At 65.4% G+C, this 18,382-nt stretch overlaps 1 protein-coding gene across 1 annotated transcript in view; it reads right to left on the reverse strand.

Annotated features, from left to right (window-relative positions):
• LOC142077409 (glycogen [starch] synthase, muscle-like) overlaps positions 1-16,623 on the reverse strand; it is a 33,121-nt gene extending 16,498 nt beyond the window's left edge. The window contains 9 exon segments of the mRNA XM_075139427.1: positions 400-520; positions 1,856-1,973; positions 3,355-3,499; positions 6,152-6,337; positions 7,268-7,459; positions 11,996-12,024; positions 12,027-12,176; positions 16,506-16,568; positions 16,571-16,623. Of these exon segments, the coding sequence (XP_074995528.1) occupies positions 400-520; positions 1,856-1,973; positions 3,355-3,499; positions 6,152-6,337; positions 7,268-7,459; positions 11,996-12,024; positions 12,027-12,176; positions 16,506-16,568; positions 16,571-16,622 (1,056 nt within the window). The 5' untranslated portion in view covers position 16,623.
• Positions 16,624-18,382: the final 1,759 nt, after the last annotated feature.

Below are 18,382 nucleotides of genomic sequence, written 5' to 3' on the forward strand. Positions count from 1 at the left end.
CCGTCCCCCCGTCCCCCACAACCCCCGTCCCCCACATCCCCCCCGTCCCCCCGTGTCCCCCCCGTCCCCCCCATCCCCCCCTGTCCCCCATGTCCCCCTGTCCCCCCATGTCTCCATGTCCCCCCCGTCCCCCCGTCCCCCCACATCCCCCCCGTCCCCCCGTGTCCCCCCATTCCCCACATCCCCCCCGTCCCCCCGTGTCCCCTCCGTCCCCCCGTGTCCCCCCCCCATCCCCCCTGTCCCCCCATCCCCCCGTGTCCCCCCCATCCCCCCGTGTCCCCGTGTCCCCCCACGTCCCCCCATGTCCCCGTGTCCCCCCCATCCCCCCCGTCCCCCCGTGTCCCCCCCATCCCCCCGTGTCCCCCCACATCCCCCCCGTCCCCCCGTGTCCCCCCCCACCCGCAGCAGGTAGTTGAGCCGCGCCAGCGCCTCCAGGAAGACGTCGGCCCCCTTGTTGGAGAACTCGTAGCGCCCCGCGATGAAGAAGAAGAGGGTCTTGTCCAGGTCGAAGTCCAGGTGCCTGCGGGCACCCCGTCACCCCCGGCCCCCCAAAACCCCCGGGGGCCCCCCAAAACCCCCTGGGGGCCCCCCAAAACCCCCCAACCCCCCCCGGACCCTCCCAACCCCTCTGATCCCCCCCAGACCCCAAAAACCCCCTCTGATGCCCCCCAAGCCACCCCAGACCCTCCCTAAACCTCCCTCAAGCCCCTGGGGCACCCCAAAACCCCCTGGGAGCCCCCCAAAACCCTTTGAGAGCCCCCTGACCCCCCCTAGACCCCCTTAACCCCCCAAGAGCCCCCCAACCCCTCTGATCCCCCCCCAACCCCACAAAACCCCCTCTGATGCCCCCCAACCCACCCCAGACCCTCCCTAAACCTCCCTCAAGCCCCTGGGGCACCCCAAAACCCCCTGGGAGCCCCCCAAAACCCTTTGAGAGCCCCCTGACCCCCCCTAGACCCCCTTAACCCCCCAAGAGCCCCCCAACCCCTCTGATCCCCCCCCAACCCCACAAAACCCCCTCTGATGCCCCCCAACCCACCCCAGACCCCCCCTAAACCTCCCTCAAGCCCCCAGGGCACCCCAAAACCCCCTGGGAGCCCCACAAAATCCCTCTGGGTCTCCTATGGCCCCCCGCAAAAGCTCCCAACCCCCCCCGAACCCTCCTGAGAGTCCCCTGACCCCCCAAATCTCCCCCAGCCCCCCCAAAACCCTCCTGAGAGCCCCCCAAAGTCCTCTCATACCCTCCAACACCCTTGTGACCCCCCAAAATCCCCTGAGACCCCCACCCAAGACCCCCCAATCCCCCCCAAATTCCTGGGTCCCCCCTGGACTCCTGGGTCCCCCCAGAGTCCCCCCAGAGACCCACGTCACCCCAAAAACCTGGACCCCCCCCATGCCTCTATCCCCCCAGATACCTGTACCTGCCCCGACTTCTGGGTCCCCCCAAAATGCCGGGGTCCCCCCTGACTCTTGGGGTTCACCCCCAAACTCCTGGGCCCCCCCTGAACTCCTGGGTCCCCCCAAAGATCCCTGTCCACCCCAAAGACCTGTATCCCCCCCCCTCAGATTCCTCCACCTCCCCAGCCTCCTGGGTCCCCCCAAAATGCCAGGGTCCCCCCCTGACTCTTGAGGTTCACCCCCAAACTCCTTGGCCCCCCCAAACTCCTGGGTCCCCCCTGAACACCCAGGTCCCCCCAAAGATCCCTGTCCACCCCAAAGACCTGTATCCCCCCCCCCCAGATTCCTCCACCTCCCCAGCCTCCTGGGTCCCCCCAAAATGCCTGGGTCCCCCCCCAAACACTTGGATCCCCCCCCAGATTGTCGGGGTCCCCCCCTTTTTTTGGGGGCCACTGACCCGTAGAAGTGGCCCCTGACGAACTCCTGGACGCGAGCTTTGCTCTGGGCGTGAAGGTTCTGGAACTCGTGCATGGCCGAGAACTTGCGGACGTTGAGGCCGTTGGGGGTCACCAGGTCTGGGGGGGACACGGGGGGGGGTGAGGGGGGACCCCCAAATGTCGGGGTCCCTCTAGGGGCGATGGGGGACCCCCCCCCGGGTGTCTCTGGGGACACCGGGGTCCTTCTAGATCCTTCTAAGGGGGTCCTGGGGGGGGTCTCTCAGGGTTTTTGGGGTCCCCCGAGGCCGTTGGGGGTCACCAGGTCTGGGGGGGACACGGAGGGGGGTGAGGGGGGACCCCCAAATGTCGGGGACCCTCTAGGGGTGATGGGGGACCCCCCCCCCGGGTGTCTCTGGGGACACCGGGGTCCTTCTAGATCCTTCTAAGGGGGTCCTGGGGGGGTCTCTCAGGGTTTTTGGGGTCCCCCAAGGTCGCTGGGGGTCACCAGGTCTGGGGGGGACACGGGGGGGGTGAGGGGGGGCCCCCAAATGTCGGGGTCCCTCTAGGGGTGATGGGGGACCCCCCTGAGCACGCTGGGGTCCCCATGGGGGTGCTGGGGTCCCCCTGGGAGTGTTGGGGTCCCCATGGGGGGATCGGGGTCCTCATAGGGGTGCTGGGGTCCCCATGGGAGTGTTGGGGTCCTCATGCGGGTGCTACGGTCCCCCCAGGGAGTATTGGGGTCCCCATGGGGAGATTGGGGTCCCCATGGGGGTGCTGGGGTCCCCCTGGGAGTGTTGGGGTCCCCATGGGAGGATCAGGGTCCTCATGGGGATGCTGGGGTCCCCCTGGGAGTGTTGGGGTCCCCATGGGGGGATCGGGGTCCTCATGGGGGTGCTGGGGTCCCCCTGGGAGTGTTGGGGTCCCCATGGGGGGATCGGGGTCCTCATGGGGGTGCTGGGGTCCCCCTGGGAGTGTTGGTGTCCCCATGGGGGTGCTGGGGTCCCCCCAGGGAGTGTTGGGGTCCCCATGGGGAGATTGGGGTCCCCATGGGGGTGCTGGGGTCCCCCTGGGAGTGTTGGGGTCCCCATGGGGGGATCGGGGTCCTCATGGGGGTGCTGGGGTCCCCCTGGGAGTGTTGGGGTCCCCATGGGGGGATCGGGGTCCCCATGGGGGTGCTGGGGTCCCCCTGGGAGTGTTGGGGTCCCCATGGGGGGATCAGGGTCCTCATGGGGGTGCTGGGGTCCCCCTGGGAGTGTTGGGGTCCTCATGTGGGTGCTAGGGTCCCCCCAGGGAGTATTGGGGTCCCCATGGGGATATTGGGGTCCCCATGGGGGTGCTGGGGTCCCCCTGGGAGTGTTGGGGTCCCCATGGGGGGGATCAGGGTCCTCATGGGGGTGCTGGGGTCCCCCTGGGAGTGTTGGGGTCCCCTTGGGGGTGCTAAGCTCCACTTGGGGCTGTTGGGGTCCCCCCCCCCCGGGGATATCGGGGTCCCCCCCCGGGGGTTTTGGGGGGCACCCACCGGGTTTGCGCTTGAGCAGGTGCTCGGCCTCGGCGGCGGTGACGTGGGAGACGGTGGTGAGGACGTGGGCGCAGTGGGCGGCCGCGCGCTCCAGGCAGTACCGGTGGTAGATCTGCCGCTCCCCCGCCTCCTTGTCCACGTCGAACTGCCCCCCGCGGCCCACAATGCACCGGGGTCACCCCCGCGGCCCACAATGCACCGGGGTGACGCCTGACCCCCAGCGTCCCAGCACGCACCGGGCCCTGCAGCCCTTCCAGGTCACCCCCAGCATCCCATAACACACCACGGTGACCCCCAGCATCCCACAATGCACCGGGGTCACCCCCCGCGGCCCACAATGCACCGGGGTGACGCCTGACCCCCAGCGTCCCAGCACGCACCGGGCCCTGCAGCCCTTCCAGGTCACCCCCAGCATCCCATAATGCACCGGGGTCACCCCCAGCATCCCATAATACACCACGGTGACCCCCAGCATCCCACAACGCACCGGGGTCACCCCCCGCGGCCCACAATGCACCGGGGTGACGCCTGACCCCCAGCGTCCCAGCACGCACCAGGCCCTGCAGCCCTTCCAGGTCACCCCCAGCATCCCACAATGCACCGGGGTCACCCCCAGCGTCCCACAATGCTCCAGGGCCACCCCCAGCATCCCATAATGCAGCTGTGTCACCACCAGCATCCCACAATGCACCGGGGTGACGCCTGACCCCCAGCGTCCCAGCACGCACCGGGCCCTGCAGCCCTTCCAGGTCACCCCCAGCATCCCATAATGCACCGGGGTCACCCCCAGCATCCCATAATACACCACGGTGACCCCCAGCATCCCACAACGCACCGGGGTCACCCCCCGCGGCCCACAATGCACCGGGGTGACGCCTGACCCCCAGCGTCCCAGCACGCACCAGGCCCTGCAGCCCTTCCAGGTCACCCCCAGCATCCCACAATGCACCGGGGTCACCCCCAGCGTCCCACAATGCTCCAGGGCCACCCCCAGCATCCCATAATGCAGCTGTGTCACCACCAGCATCCCACAATGCACCGGGGTGACGCCTGACCCCCAGCGTCCCAGCACGCACTGGGCCTCCGCAGTGCTTCCAGGTCACCCCCAGCATCCCATAATGCACCGGGGTCACCCCCAGCATCCCATAATACACCACGGTGACCCCCAGCATCCCACAATGCACCGGGGTCACCCCCCACGGCCCACAATGCACCGGGGTGACGCCTGACCCCCAGCGCCCCAGCACGCACCGGGCCCTGCAGTGCTTCCAGGTCACCCCCAGCATCCCACAATGCACCGGGGTCACCCCCAGCATCCCACAATGCTCCGGGGCCACCCCCAGCATCCCATAATGCACCCGTGTCACCACCAGCATCCCACAATGCACCGGGGTGACGCCTGACCCCCAGCGTCCCAGCACGCACTGGGCCCCCGCAGTGCTTCCAGATCACCCCCAGCGTCCCACAATGCACCGGGGTCACCCTCAGCATCCCATAATACACCACGGTGACCCCCAGCATCCCACAATGCACCGGGGTCACCCCCCGCGGCCCACAATGCACCGGGGTGACGCCTGACCCCCAGCGTCCCAGCACGCACTGGGCCTCCGCAGTGCTTCCAGGTCACCCCCAGCGTCCCATAATGCACCGGGGTCACCCCCAGCGTCCCACAATGCACCGGGGTCACAGCCAGCGGCCCACAGTGCACCGGGGCGGCCCCCTGACCCCCAGCGTCCCAGCATGCACCAGGGCACCCGCCCCCTCCCTGGGTACCCCTAGGCCCCAAGGTCCGTCCCTCCCCAGGTTCCCCCCCCAGCCCCAGTTCCTTCCTCCTTTGGTTCCCCCCACTCCAGGTTCCCCCTTCCATGTCCCCCTTCCAGTTCCCCCCTCCCTGCGTTCCCCCCCAGGTCCGTCCCTCCCCACGTCCCCCCCAGCCCCAGATCCCTCCTCCTTTGGTTCCCCCCACCCCATTTCCCCCCCATGTGTTGTGTTCCCCCCCCACGTCCCCCTCAAGGTCCGTCCCTCCCCAGGTTCCCCCCCAGCCCCAGATCCCTCCTCTATTAGTTCCCCCCACCCCATTTCCTCCCCGTGTGTCGTGTCATCCCCCCCCCCACATTCCCCCCAAGGTCCGTCCCTCCCCACGTTCCCCCCAGCCCCAGATCCCCCCCTCCCTCGGTTCCCCCCACCCCATTTCCCCCCCCAACGTGTCGTGTCCCCCCTCCCCAAGGTCCATCCCTCCCCACGTTCCCCCCAGCCCCAGATCCCCCCCTCCCTCGGTTCCCCCCACCCCATTTCCCCCCCCCATGTGTCGTGTCCCCCCCCCCCCAAGGTCCGTCCCTCCCCACGTTCCCCCCAGCCCCAGATCCCCCCCTCCCTCGGTTCCCCCCACCCCATTTCCCCCCCCAATGTGTCGTGTCCCCCCCCCCAAGGTCCATCCCTCCCCACGTTCCCCCCAGCCCCAGATCCCCCCCTCCATCGGTTCCCCCCACCCCATTTCCCCCCCCAATGTGTCCTGTGTGTCCCCCCCCAGGTCCGTCCCTCCCCACGTTCCCCCCAGCCCCAGATCCCCCCTCCATCGGTTCCCCCCACCCCATTTCCCCCCCCCAATGTGTCCTGTGTGTCCCCCCCAGGTCCGTCCCTCCCCACGTTCCCCCCAGCCCCAGATCCCCCCTCCCTCAGTTCCCCCGACCCTAAGTTCCCCCCCACCGCCTTCCCCCCCCATCTCCCCCCCTTCACGTCCCCCCCTCCCCCCCATGTCCCCTCCCCCCCACTCGTGTGTCCCCCCCCCCCACTCCACGCTGTGGAGGTTGTTGTAGAAGTCGACGCTGCCGGCGCAGAGGTAGCGGCCCAGCAGGGTGGCGTGGGTGGTGAAGATGGTGGCCACCGGCAGGCGCCGGGCCCGGCTCAGCACCAGCCCCAGCCCCGCCAGCCACTCGTGGAAGTGCCCCACGATGAAGGGGGGCTCCTCGCTCTGCGCCGCAAACTGACCCCCACCCCCACCCCCCCCACGTCACCGTCACCCCCTGGGGCAGCGGGGGACCCCGCCCCGGGGGGAGGGGGGCACCTGCGTCACCTCTTAAGAGCCCCCCCCCCCCCCCCCGTGGGGCTCCCCAGTCTCCACAGGGACCCTGAAACCCCCCCCCCCCGGGGTCCCCTTAAAACTCCCTCGGGGGCTCCTCAAACCCCAGGGACCCCCAAGAGCCCCCAGGGCACCCCAAACCCCCTCAGGGACCCCCAAAAGCCCCCTGACCCCCCCACCGGGGTCCCCCAAACCCCCTCAGGGCAGCCCAAACCCCCCCAGGGCACCCCAAACCCCCCCCATGGTCCCCGAAAACCCGCTCAGGGTCCCCCAAACCCCCCCAGGGACCTCCAAGAGCCCCCCAGGGCACCCCAACCTCCCCCCAGGGTCCCCCAAAACCCCTCAGGGACCCCTCAACCCCCTCCAGGGACACCCAACAGCTCCCCAGGGCACCCCAAACCCCCCCCATGGTCCCCTAAAACCCTCTCAGGGTCCCCCAAATCCCTCCAGGACCCCAAGAGCCCCACAGGGCTCCCAACCCCCCCGGGGTCCCCCAAAACCCTCAGGGGACCCCCAAAACCCACCTCCCTAAGGAACCAGGTGATGAGGAAGCCAAAGCAGCTGCACCAGGGGACCCGAAACACCCCTCAAATCCCCTCAGGGACCTCCAAGAGCCCCCTGGGGACCCCCAAGTCCCCCTGGGGACCCCCAAAACCCACCTCCCTGAGGAACCATGTGACCAGGAAGCCGAAGAGGACATACCAGAGCACCCCCAAACCCCTCAAGGACCCAAACCTCCCCAAACACCCCAAAACTCCCCCAAGTGCCCTCCCCAGGCACCCCAAAACCCACCTTGGGGACCCCCAAATCCCCCGAGGACCCCCAAAACCCCACCTCTCCGAGGAACCAGGCGACGAGGAAGCCGAAGAGGACGGCGTCGTTGGCCTCCCGGTCGTACCAGGGGACCCCGATGGCGCAGCTCTCCCACAGCTCCCCCTTCCAGCGCTCCAGGCTCCAGGCCGTGGCCCCCACGTCCAGCAGCACCACGGCCGGGCTCCCCTCGATCAGCCAGCGCCCGAAATGCACCTGCACCCCCAAAACAGGCACCCCAAAACCTTCAGCATCTCTAAATACTCAGCAAGGCTCCCCTCCCCAAAATGGGGCAACCCAAAAGCTCTCAGCACCCTCAAACACCCTAAAAATGCTCCGGGGAGGGGGGGGACCCCCAGGCACGGGCATGGGCCCCCCCCAAAATGGGTTAAATGTCCGCTAAAATGGGCTAAGTGTTCCCCAAAATGGGTTAACGCGCTCCAAAATGGTTAAACATCTCCAAAAATGGGTTAAAGGTCCCCCAAAAGGGTTAAAAGTCCCCAAAAGGGGTTAAAGGTCTCCAAAAGGGGTTAATCTCCCCCAAAAAGGGTTAAATATTCCCCAAAATGCATTAAATATCTGCAAAAATGGTTAATACCCCCCAAAATGGGCCGTATCTCACTAAAATGGGTTAATGTTCCCCCAAATGGGTTAAATGTCCCCCAAAATGGGTTAAGGATCCCCAAAAATGGGTTAAACGCCCCCCAAGAACAGAAAAATCTCCTAAAACTGGCTTAATGTTCCCCAAAATGGGTTAAAAGTCCCCAAAATGGATTAACGTCCCCCCATATGGTTAAAAGTCCCCAAAATGGGTTAACGTCCCCCAAAAAATGGGTTAACGTCCCCCCAAAATGGTTAAAAGTCCCCAAAATGGGTTAAACGTCACCCCAAAATGGGTTAATGCCCCCCCAGATGGGTTAAATAGCCCCAAAATGGGTTAAATATCCCAAAAATGGGTAATGCCCCCCCCAAATGGGATCCATCTCCCCAAACACTGGGTTAATGTCCCCCAAAATGGGTTAAAAATCCCCAAAACGGATAAAAATCCCCAAAATGGGTTAACATCGCCCAAAAATGGGAAATATCTCCCCATAAATGAATTAATTACCAGCAAAAACAGACTGTGTCCCCCAAAATGGCTTAATGTCCCCCCAAAACAGTTAAATGTCCCCAAAAATGGTTTAATATCCCCCAGTGTTGGTTAAATGGCCCCTAAAATGCCCTAAACGTCCCCAAAAATGGGTTAACGCCCCCCCCAAATGGGATCCATCTCCCCAAAACTGGGCTAATGTCCCCAAAATGGCTTTAAAGTCCCCAAAAATGGGTTAGTGTCCCCCAAAATGGGTTGAGCCATCCCAAACATGGGTTAAGCCCCCCCAAAATGGGATCAATCTCCCCCAAACCGGCTTAATGTCCCCCAAAATGGGTTAAAGGTCCCCAAAATGGGTTAACGTCCCCCCAAAATGGCTTAAATGTCCCCCAAAACGGTTTAATATTCTCCAATATCGGTTAAACGCTGCCAAAAATGGCCTAAACGTCCCCCAAAATGGGTTAATGTCCCCCAAAACAGCTTAAAATGCCCAAAACTGGGTTAATGTCCCCCAAAATGGGATAAATCTCCCCAAAACTGCATTAATGTCCCCCAAAAATGGGATAAATCTCCCCAAAACTGCGTTAATATCCCCCAAAACCAGCATAAATCTCCCCAAAATTGGTTAATGTCCCCCAAAATGGCTTAAAATGCCCAAAACTGGGCTAATGTCCCCCCAAAATGGGATCAATCTCCCCCAAACTGGCTTAATGTCCCTCAAAATGGGTTAAAAGTCCCCAAAATGGGTCAATATCCCCCAATATGGATTAAACGTCTCCAAAAATGGCCTAAACATCCCCAAAAATGAGTTAACATCCCCCCAAAATGGGTCAATGCCCCCCCGCAATGGGATAAATCTCCCCAAAAACGGGTTAATGTCCCCCAAAATGGCTTTAAAGTCCCCAAACATGGGTTAAGGCCCCCCCAAAATGGGATCAATCTCCCCCAAACTGGCTTCATGTCCCCCAAAATGGGTTAAACGTCCCCAAAATGGGTTAACGTCCCCCCAAAATGGCTTAAATGTCCCCCAAAACGATTTAATATTCTCCAATATCGTTAAATGCCGCCAAAAATGGCCTAAACATCCCCCAAAATGGGTTAATGTCCCCAAAATGGGATAAATCTCCCCAAAACTGCATTAATGTCCCCCAAAACTGCGATAAATCCCCCCAAAACCGGGTTGTCCCCCCAAAAACGGGATAAATCTCCCCAAAACTGCGTTAATATCCCCCAAAACCAGCATAAATCTCCCCAAAATTGGTTAATGTCCCCCAAAATGGCTTAAAATGCCCAAAACTGGGCTAATGTCCCCCCAAAATGGGATCAATCTCCCCCAAACTGGCTTAATGTCCCCCAAAATGGGTTAAAAGTCCCCAAAATGGGTCAATATCCCCCAATATGGATTAAACGTCTCCAAAAATGGCCTAAACGTCCCCAAAAATGAGTTAACATCCCCCCAAAATGGGTCAATGCCCCCCCCCAATGGGATAAATCTCCCCAAAAACGGGTTAATGTCCCCCAAAATGGCTTTAAAGTCCCCAAACATGGGTTAAGGCCCCCCCAAAATGGGATCAATCTCCCCCAAACTGGCTTCATGTCCCCCAAAATGGGTTAAAGGCCCCCAAAATGGGTTAACGTCCCCCCAAAATGGCTTAAATGTCCCCCAAAACGGTTTAATATTCTCCAGTATCGGTTAAACGCTGCCAAAAATGGCCTAAACATCACCCCAAAATGGGTTAATGTCCCCAAAATGGGATAAATCTCCCCAAAACTGCATTAATGTCCCCCAAAACTGGGATAAATCTCCCCAAAACTGGGTTGTCCCCCCAAAAATGGGATAAATCTCCCCAAAACTGCGTTAATATCCCCCAAAACCAGCATAAATCTCCCCAAAATGGGTTAATGTCCCCCAAAATGGGATAAATCTCCCCAAAACTGGGTTAATGCCCCCCCAAATGAGGCCTTGCCCCCCGTTTTTTTGGGGGGGGGAGGGGAACCCGTGACCTTTGCCGCCCTTTCCCGCGCGGGGGAGGGTAACGTGAGCTGGGGGGGGTGGGGCTAAAAATAGCCCCCACGTGCGCGGTGGGGGAGGGCGCCCGGACGCCCGGGTCCCTCGGTGGCACCCTGGAGGCCTGGGCGCTGGGGACCCCCGCACCCTATGGGTGACCCCCACCCTCTGGGTGCCCCCCAATTTCTGGGTGCCCCCCCCCCCCCGGGTGCCCCCCCAGTTCCGCGGGTGCCCACCTTGCACCCCTGGGTGCTCATGGTGCTGCGGGTGCCCCCATGTCCCCCTCATGCCCTGAATCCCCAACTTCTGCATCCCCCCACCCTCTGGATCCCCCCCACCCTCTGGGTTCCGCCACCCTCTGGATGCCCCCCAATTTCTGGGTGCCCCCCAATTTCTGGGTGCCCCCCCCCCCAAGCTCGGCGGGCGCCCACCTTGCACCCCTGGGTGCCCGTGGTGCTGCGGGTGCCCCCATGTCCCCCTCATGCCTGAATCCCCCCAACTTTTGCATCCCCCCACCCTCTGGATCCCCCCAACCCTCTGGATGCCCCCCAATTTCTGGGTGCCCCCCAATTTCTGGGTGCTCCCACCCTCTGGGTGCCCCCCCCCCCTCCCTGTTCCGTGGGCGCCCACCTTGCACCCCTGGGTGCTCGTGGTGCTGCGGGTGCCCCCATGTCCCCCTCATGCCTGAATCCCCCCGACTTCTGCATCCCCCCACCCTCTGGATCCCCCCACCCCTCTGGATGCCCCCCAATTTCTGGGGGCCCCCGCCCCCACCCAAGCTCGCGGGCGCCCACCTTGCACCCCTGGGTGTTCACGACACTGCGGGTGCCCTCATGTCCCATGTCCCCGTGGGTTCCCCCCACCCTCCGGGTCCCCCTACCCTCTGGATGCCCCCCAATTTCTGGGTGCCCCCCCCCCAAGCTCGGCGGGCCGCCCACCTTTGCACCCTGGGTGCTCGTGGTGCTGCGGGTGCCCCCATGTCCCCCTCATGCCCTGAATCCCCCCATTTCCTGCATCCCCCCACTCTCTGGATCCCCCCACCCTCTGGGTGCCCCCCAATTTCTGGGTGCTCCCCACCCTCTGGGTGCCTCCCCCCTCCCTGTTCCGTGGGCGCCCACCTTGCACCCCTGGGTGCTCGTGGTGCTGCGGGTGCCCCCATGTCCCCCTCATGCCCTGAATCCCCCAACTTCTGCATCCCCCCACCCTCTGGATCCCCCCACCCTCTGGGTGCCCCCCAATTTCTGGGTGCCCCCCAATTTCTGGGTGCTCCCCACCCTCTGGGTGCCCCCCCAGCTCGGCGGGCGCCCACCTTGCACCCCTGGGTGTTCACGACACTGCGGGTGCCCTCATGACCCATGTCCCCGTGGGTCCCCCCCACCCTCCCGGGTTCCCCCACCCTCCGGGTCCCCCCACCCTCTGGATGCCCCCCAATTTCTGGGTGCCCCCCAATTTCTGGGTGCCCCCCCCCCCCCCAAGCTCGGCGGCGCCCACCTTGCACCCTGGGTGCCCGTGTGCTGCGGGTGCCCCCATGTCCCCCTCATGCCCTGAATCCCCCCAACTTTTGCATCCCCCCACCCTCTGGATCCCCCCACCCCTCTGGATGCCCCCCAATTTCTGGGTGCCCCCCCCCCCCCCAAGCTCGGCGGGCGCCCACCTTGCACCCCTGGGCGTTCATGGAGGCCAGGTGCGGCGCAGGGCGGGCTGGGGCGGCTCCAGCAGCTCCACCTGGGTGCGGACGCTGCTCTCCACGTAGGGCCCCACCAGGACGTAGCTCTCCCCCCACTCGTCCGCCGTCACTCGCGCCTTCGTCTGCAGCACCGTGTAGATCCCGCCCACTGCCGCCGTTCCCAGCAGGCACCGGGGCGGGCGTCAGCCCACGATGCACCGGGGCGCCCCGCCTCCCAGCAGGCGGCCGGGGCCGATGGCAACCCGCGGTGCACGGGGCCCGTGGGAACCCGCGGTGGAGCAGGCCTCAAAGCATCCCAGCATGCACTGGGGCAGGCCTCAAGCCACAGGTTACCAGGCCTCAAAGCATCCCAGCGTGCACTGGGGGACGTGGTATCCCAGCATGCACTGGGGCAGGCCTCAAGCCACGGTCTACTAGGCCTCAAAGCATCCCAGCATGCACTGGGCCCCGCGGTATCCCAGCATGCACTGGGGCAGGTCTCAACTCGCAGGGTACCAGGCCTCAAAGCATCCCAGCGTGCACTGGGCCCCACGGTATCCCAGCATGCACTGGGGCAGGCCTCAAGCCACGGTGTACCAGGCCTCAAAGCATCCCAGCATGCACTAGGCCCCGTGGTATCCCAGCATGCACTGGGGCAGGCCTCAGCCCACAGGGTACCAGACCTCAAGGCATCCCATGATGCACTGGGGCCCATGGTATCCCAGCATGCACTGGGGCAGGTCTCAAGGCACGGTGTACCAGGCCTCAAAGCATCCCAGCATGCACTAGGCCCGTGGTATCCCATGATGCACTTGGGTGGGCCTCAGCCCACAGGGTACCAGGCCTCAAAGCATCCCAGCATGCACTGGGCCCCATGGCATCCCATGATGCACTGGGGCACATGGTATCCCAGCATGCACTGGGGCAGGCCTCACCGCACAGGGTACCAGGCCTCAATGCATCCCATGATGCACTAGGCCCCGTGATATCCCAGCATGCACTGGGCCCCGTGGTATCCCCATGATGCACTGGGCGGGCCTCAACTTGCAGGGTACCAGGCCTCAAACATCCCATGATGCACTGGGGCCCACGGTATCCCAGGATGCACCAGGCAGGCCTCAGCCCACAGGGTACCAGGCCTCAAATATCCCAGGATGCACTGGGGCCTGTGGTATCCCAGCATGCACTGGGGCAGGCCTCAGCCCACAGGGTACCAGGCCTCAAAGCATCCCAGCATGCACTGGGGCAGGCCTCAACCCACAGGGTACCAGGCCTCAAAGCATCCCAGCGTGCACTGGGGACGTGGTATCCCAGCATGCACTGGGGCAGGCCTCAACCCACAGGGTACCAGGCCTCAAAGCATCCCAGCATGCACCGGGGCAGGCCTCACCACACAGGGTACCAGGCCTCAAAGCATCCCATGATGCACTGGGGCCATGGTATCCCAGCATGCACTGGGGCAGGCCTCAACCCACGGTGCACCAGGCCTCAAAGCATCCCAGCATGCACTGGGGCAGGCCTCAGCCCACAGGGTACCAGGCCTCAAAGCATCCCAGCGTGCACTGGGTCCCATGGTATCCCCATGATGCACTGGGGCACATGGTATCCCAGCATGCACCGGGGCAGGCCTCACCGCACAGGGTACCAGGCCTCAAGGCATCCCATGATGCACTAGGCCCCGTGATATCCCAGCATGCACTGGGCCCCGTAGTATCCCATGATGCACTGGGGCGGGCCTCAACTTGCAGGGTACCAGGCCTCAAAGCATCCCAGCATGCACTGGGCCCCATGGTATCCCAGCATGCACTGGGGCAGGCCTCAGCCCACAGGGTACCAGGCCTCAAAGCATCCCAGCATGCACTGGGCCCCATGGTATCCCAGCATGCACCGGGGCAGGCCTCAACCCACAGGGTACCAGGCCTCAAAGCATCCCATGATGCACTAGGCCCCATGATATCCCAGCATGCACTGGGCCCCGTGGTATCCCATGATGCACTGGGGCGGGTCTCAACTCGCAGGGTACCAGGCCTCAAACATCCCATGATGCACTGGGCCCCATGGTATCCCAGGATGCACCAGGCAGGCCTCAGCCCACAGGGTACCAGGCCTCAAACATCCCAGCATGCACTGGGGCCCGTGGTATCCCAGCATGCACCAGGGCAGGCCTCAACTCACAGGGTACCAGGCCTCAAAGCATCCCAGCATGCCCTGGGGCCCGTGGTATCCCAGCATGCACCAGGGCAGGCCTCAGCCCACAGGGTACCAGACCTCAAGGCATCCCAGCTGCACGGGCCCCGTGGTATCCCAGCATGCACCGGGGCAGGTCTCAGCCCATAGTGCACCAGGCCTCAAACATCCCAGCATGCACTGGGGCCTGTGGTATCCCAGCATGCACTGGGGCAGGCCTCAACCCACAGGGTACCAGGCCTCAAAGCATCCCAGCATGCACTGGGGCAGGCCTCAGCCCATAGTGCACCAGGCCTCAAGGCATCCCAGCATGCACTGGGCCCCGTGGTATCCAGCATGCACCGGGGCAGGCCTCAGCACACAGGGTACCAGGCCTCAAAGCATCCCAGCATGCACTGGGGCAGGCCTCAGCCCATAGTGCACCAGGCCTCAAGGCATCCCAGCATGCACTGGGGCCCGTGGTATCCCAGCATGCACCGGGGCAGGCCTCACCACACAGGGTACCAGGCCTCAAAGTATCCCAGCATGCACTGGGCCCCATGGTATCCCAGCATGCACTGGGGCAGGCCTCAACCCACAGGGTACCAGGCCTCAAAGCATCCCAGCATGCACTGGGCCCCATGGTATCCCAGCATGCACTGGGGCAGGCCTCAACTCGCAGGGTACCAGGCCTCAAAGCATCCCAGCATGCACTGGGGGATGTTACATCCCAGCATGCACTGGGGCAGGCCTCAGCCCACAGGGTACCAGGCCTCAAGGCATCCCAGCATGCACTGGGGGATGTTACATCCCAGCATGCACTGGGGCAGGCCTCAGCCCACAGGGTACCAGGCCTCAAGGCATCCCATGATGCCCTGGGGCCGACATCAGCCCATGACGCCCCTGCCTTCCCAGCATGCACTGCGCCACGCGACATCCCAGCATGCACCACGCCCCCCCCCCCCCCAGGATCCCACAATGCACTGGGGCTCCCCCCCCCCCCGCCCCGCCCCCATGTATCCCAGAGACCTTTGGGGCCTGACACCCCCCCCCCCCCCCGGGCATGCTGGGAGCTCCGCCCCCCTCCCCACCACCCCCCCCCTCAGCTGCAAAGCATCATGGGACAGCGCGGGCCTCCCACAGCCCTGGGGGGGGGGCAGGATGGGGGGGGGGGCGGGGAGGGCCCAGGAGTTTTGGGGGGCCCAGGGGGACCCGGGGGGGGGGGGAGGGTCTGGGGGGGACCCAGAAGTTTGGGGGGATCCAGGGGTTAGGGGGGGGGTCGGGGGGGGGACCCAGGAGTTTTGGGGGGGCTCAGGGGGACCCGGGGGGGGGGACCTGGGGGGGCCCCAGGAGTTTTGGGGGGCCCGGGGGGGCCCCAAGTATTTGTGGGGGGGGTTTGGGGGGGGACCCTGGAGTTTGGGGGGACCCAGGTGTCTGGAGGGGGGTGTTTGGGGGGACCCCAGAGTTTGGGGGGGGCCTGGGGGTACCCCCAGGTGTTGGGGGGGGAGGCCTGGGGGGGGCCCCAGGAGTTTTGGGGGAGTCCGGGGGGGGTACACCAGGTATTTGGGGAGGGTTTGGGGGGGACCCCAGAGTTTGGGGGGGCCTGGGGGGGACCCAGGAGTTTGGGGGTTCTGGGGGGGCCCCAGGTATTTGGGGGGACCCAGGGGTCTGGCGGGGGGGGGCTGGGGGAGGAGTCAGGTACTTAGGGGGGGCCTGGGGGGGGACCCCAGTGTTTTGGGGGAGCACCCAGGTATTTGGGGGGGTCTGGGGGGGGCACCCAGGCATTTGGGGGGGCACCCAGGTGTCTGGGGGGGACCCCAGGGTCTGGAAGGGATCTGGGGGGGACCCAGGCATTTAAGGGGGCACCCAGGTATTTGGGGAGGGGTCTGGGGGTTACCCCAGTGTTTTGGGGGGGGTCTGGGGGGACCCAGGTATTTGGGGGGGCACCCAGGGGTCCAGGGGGGACCCCAGTTTCTTGGGGGGGGGGTTGGGGGGGGCACCCAGGCATTTGGGGGGGCACCCATGTGTCTGGGGGGGACCCCAGGGTCTGGGGGGGGGGACTTGGGGGGGACCCAGGCATTTCGGGGGGCACCCAGGTGTCCGGGGGGGACCCCAGTTTCTTGGGGGGGGGGGGTTGGGGGGGACCCAGGCATTTGGGGGGGGGGGTCTGGGGGTACCCCAGTGTTTTGGGGGGGGGTCTGGGGGGGACCCAGGTATTTGGGGGGGGCGGGTATTTGGACACCCAGTGTTTGGGGGGGGGGGACTTTTGGGGGGTGGGGGGGGGTCCGGGGTGGGGGGGTCCGGGGTGGGGGGGGTCCCCGAAATCGCTCACCCTTGTTGGCCACCTCCCAGGCCACCTCGAAGAGGACGACGTTATCGGGGGCCCCGGGGCCCCCCACTCCTCCAGCCCCGGCAGGGAGCTCACCGAGACGCTGCGGGCCAGCGGCATCGCGCCTGGGGGGGGGGCCCCCCAAAAAAAAAGGGGGGGAGTGGGTAAGTCACATGGGGGGGTCCCCGAAACTCAGGGGCAACCCCCAAAATGGGGGTCGGGGGGGAAAGGGTGGAGGGAAATGGGGGGCACCCTGTTTTCCTTCAGAGCCCTCGCCCCCCCCAAGAGTGACCCCCATCCCTGGGACCCCCCAGAACCCCCCCAGGAGCCGCCCCCCACCCATGGGACCCCCCCAGGAGCTGCCCCCCACCCATGGGACCCCCCAGACCCCCCCAGGAGCCACCCCCCACCCATGGGAACCCCCCGAGAAGCCCACCCCTCACCCATGGGACCCCCTCAAAAGCCGCCCCCCACCCATGGGACACCCCAGACCCCCCCAGGAGCCACCCCCCACCCATGGGACACCCCAGACCCCCCAGGAGCCGCCCCCCACCCATGGGACCCCCCAGACGCCTGCCCGGAGCTGCCCCCCACCCATGGGACCCCCCAGACCTCCCCCAGGAGCCGCCCCCCACCCATGGGACCCCCCCAGGTCCCCCCCAGGAGCCCCCCCCTCACCCATAGGCCCCCCAGGACCCCTTTAGGATCTCCCACCCCCCATGACGCCCATAAGAGCCCCCCCCCCACCCATGGGTCCCCCCCAAACCCCAAGAGCCCCCCAGGACCCCCCTTAGGACCCTCAGATCCCCCCCATAGGAGCCGCCCCCCACCTATGGGACCCCCCAGACCCCCCCATAGGATCCCCCCCCACCCATGGGACCCCCCCCGGACCCCATAGAAGCCCCCCAGCACCCCCTTAGGACCCTAAGACCCCCCCCCCACCCATGGGCCTCCCCCCCAGGAGCCGCCCCCCCCCCACGGGACCCCCCAAAAGCCCCCCACGAGCCCCCCCCCCACCCATGGGTGCCCCCCCAGGCCATTTAAAGGCCCCCCCGGGACCACCCCCCACGGGGACCCCCCCCGGGAGCCTTCGGCTCCCGGGGGGGTCCCCGTGGGGGGGGTCCCGTGTTTTGGGGGGGTCCCGGGGGGGGTCCCATCCCGCCCCCCCCCCCTCACCTCCCCGCGCTCCGCAGCTGATCGCGGACTGACCCCTCCCGCCCCCCGTCGCCTTCACGCCCCGCCCCCTCCCCTCCCCCCGCCCCCGTCCCTTCGGCCGTGGCTCCGCCCCCTCCCCCGGCTCTGATTGGACGAGACGCGCAAGGGGGGGGGAGGAGGGGGGGGGACGGGATAGAGGGGGAGACACGGGGGGGGTGTGTGGGGGGAGTCTTAAAGGGGTAAAGGGAGGCTTAAAGGGGCAATGGGGGGCCCACAGCGGGGGGAGGGGGGAGGAATTGGCTCCGCCTACTGTGGGGGAGGGGATTGTGGGGCTGAGGGGATATGGGGGAGCTATGGGGCAGGCCGGGGCTATAGGGCAGGCTATGGGGCAGCTATGGGCAAGCCAGGGCTATGGGGCTGGCTATAGGGCAGGCGATGGGGCTGTGGGGCACCTATAGGTCAGCTCTAGGGCAGCCTATGGGGTTATGGAGCACCTATAGGGCAGGCGATGAGGCTGTGGGGCACCTATAGGTCAGCTCTAGGGCAGGCGATGGGGTTATGGGGCACCTATAGGGCAGGCGATGGGGCTGTGGGGCACCTATAGGTCAGCTCTAGGGCAGGCTATGGAGTTATGGGGCACCTATAGGGCAAACTATGGGGCTGTGGGGCACCTATGAGTCAGCTCTAGGGCAGGCTATGGGGTTATGAAGCACCTATAGGGCAGG

Source organism: Calonectris borealis, unplaced genomic scaffold (assembly GCF_964195595.1).
Source record: "Calonectris borealis unplaced genomic scaffold, bCalBor7.hap1.2 HAP1_SCAFFOLD_244, whole genome shotgun sequence".
Classification (NCBI taxonomy): domain Eukaryota; kingdom Metazoa; phylum Chordata; class Aves; order Procellariiformes; family Procellariidae; genus Calonectris; species Calonectris borealis.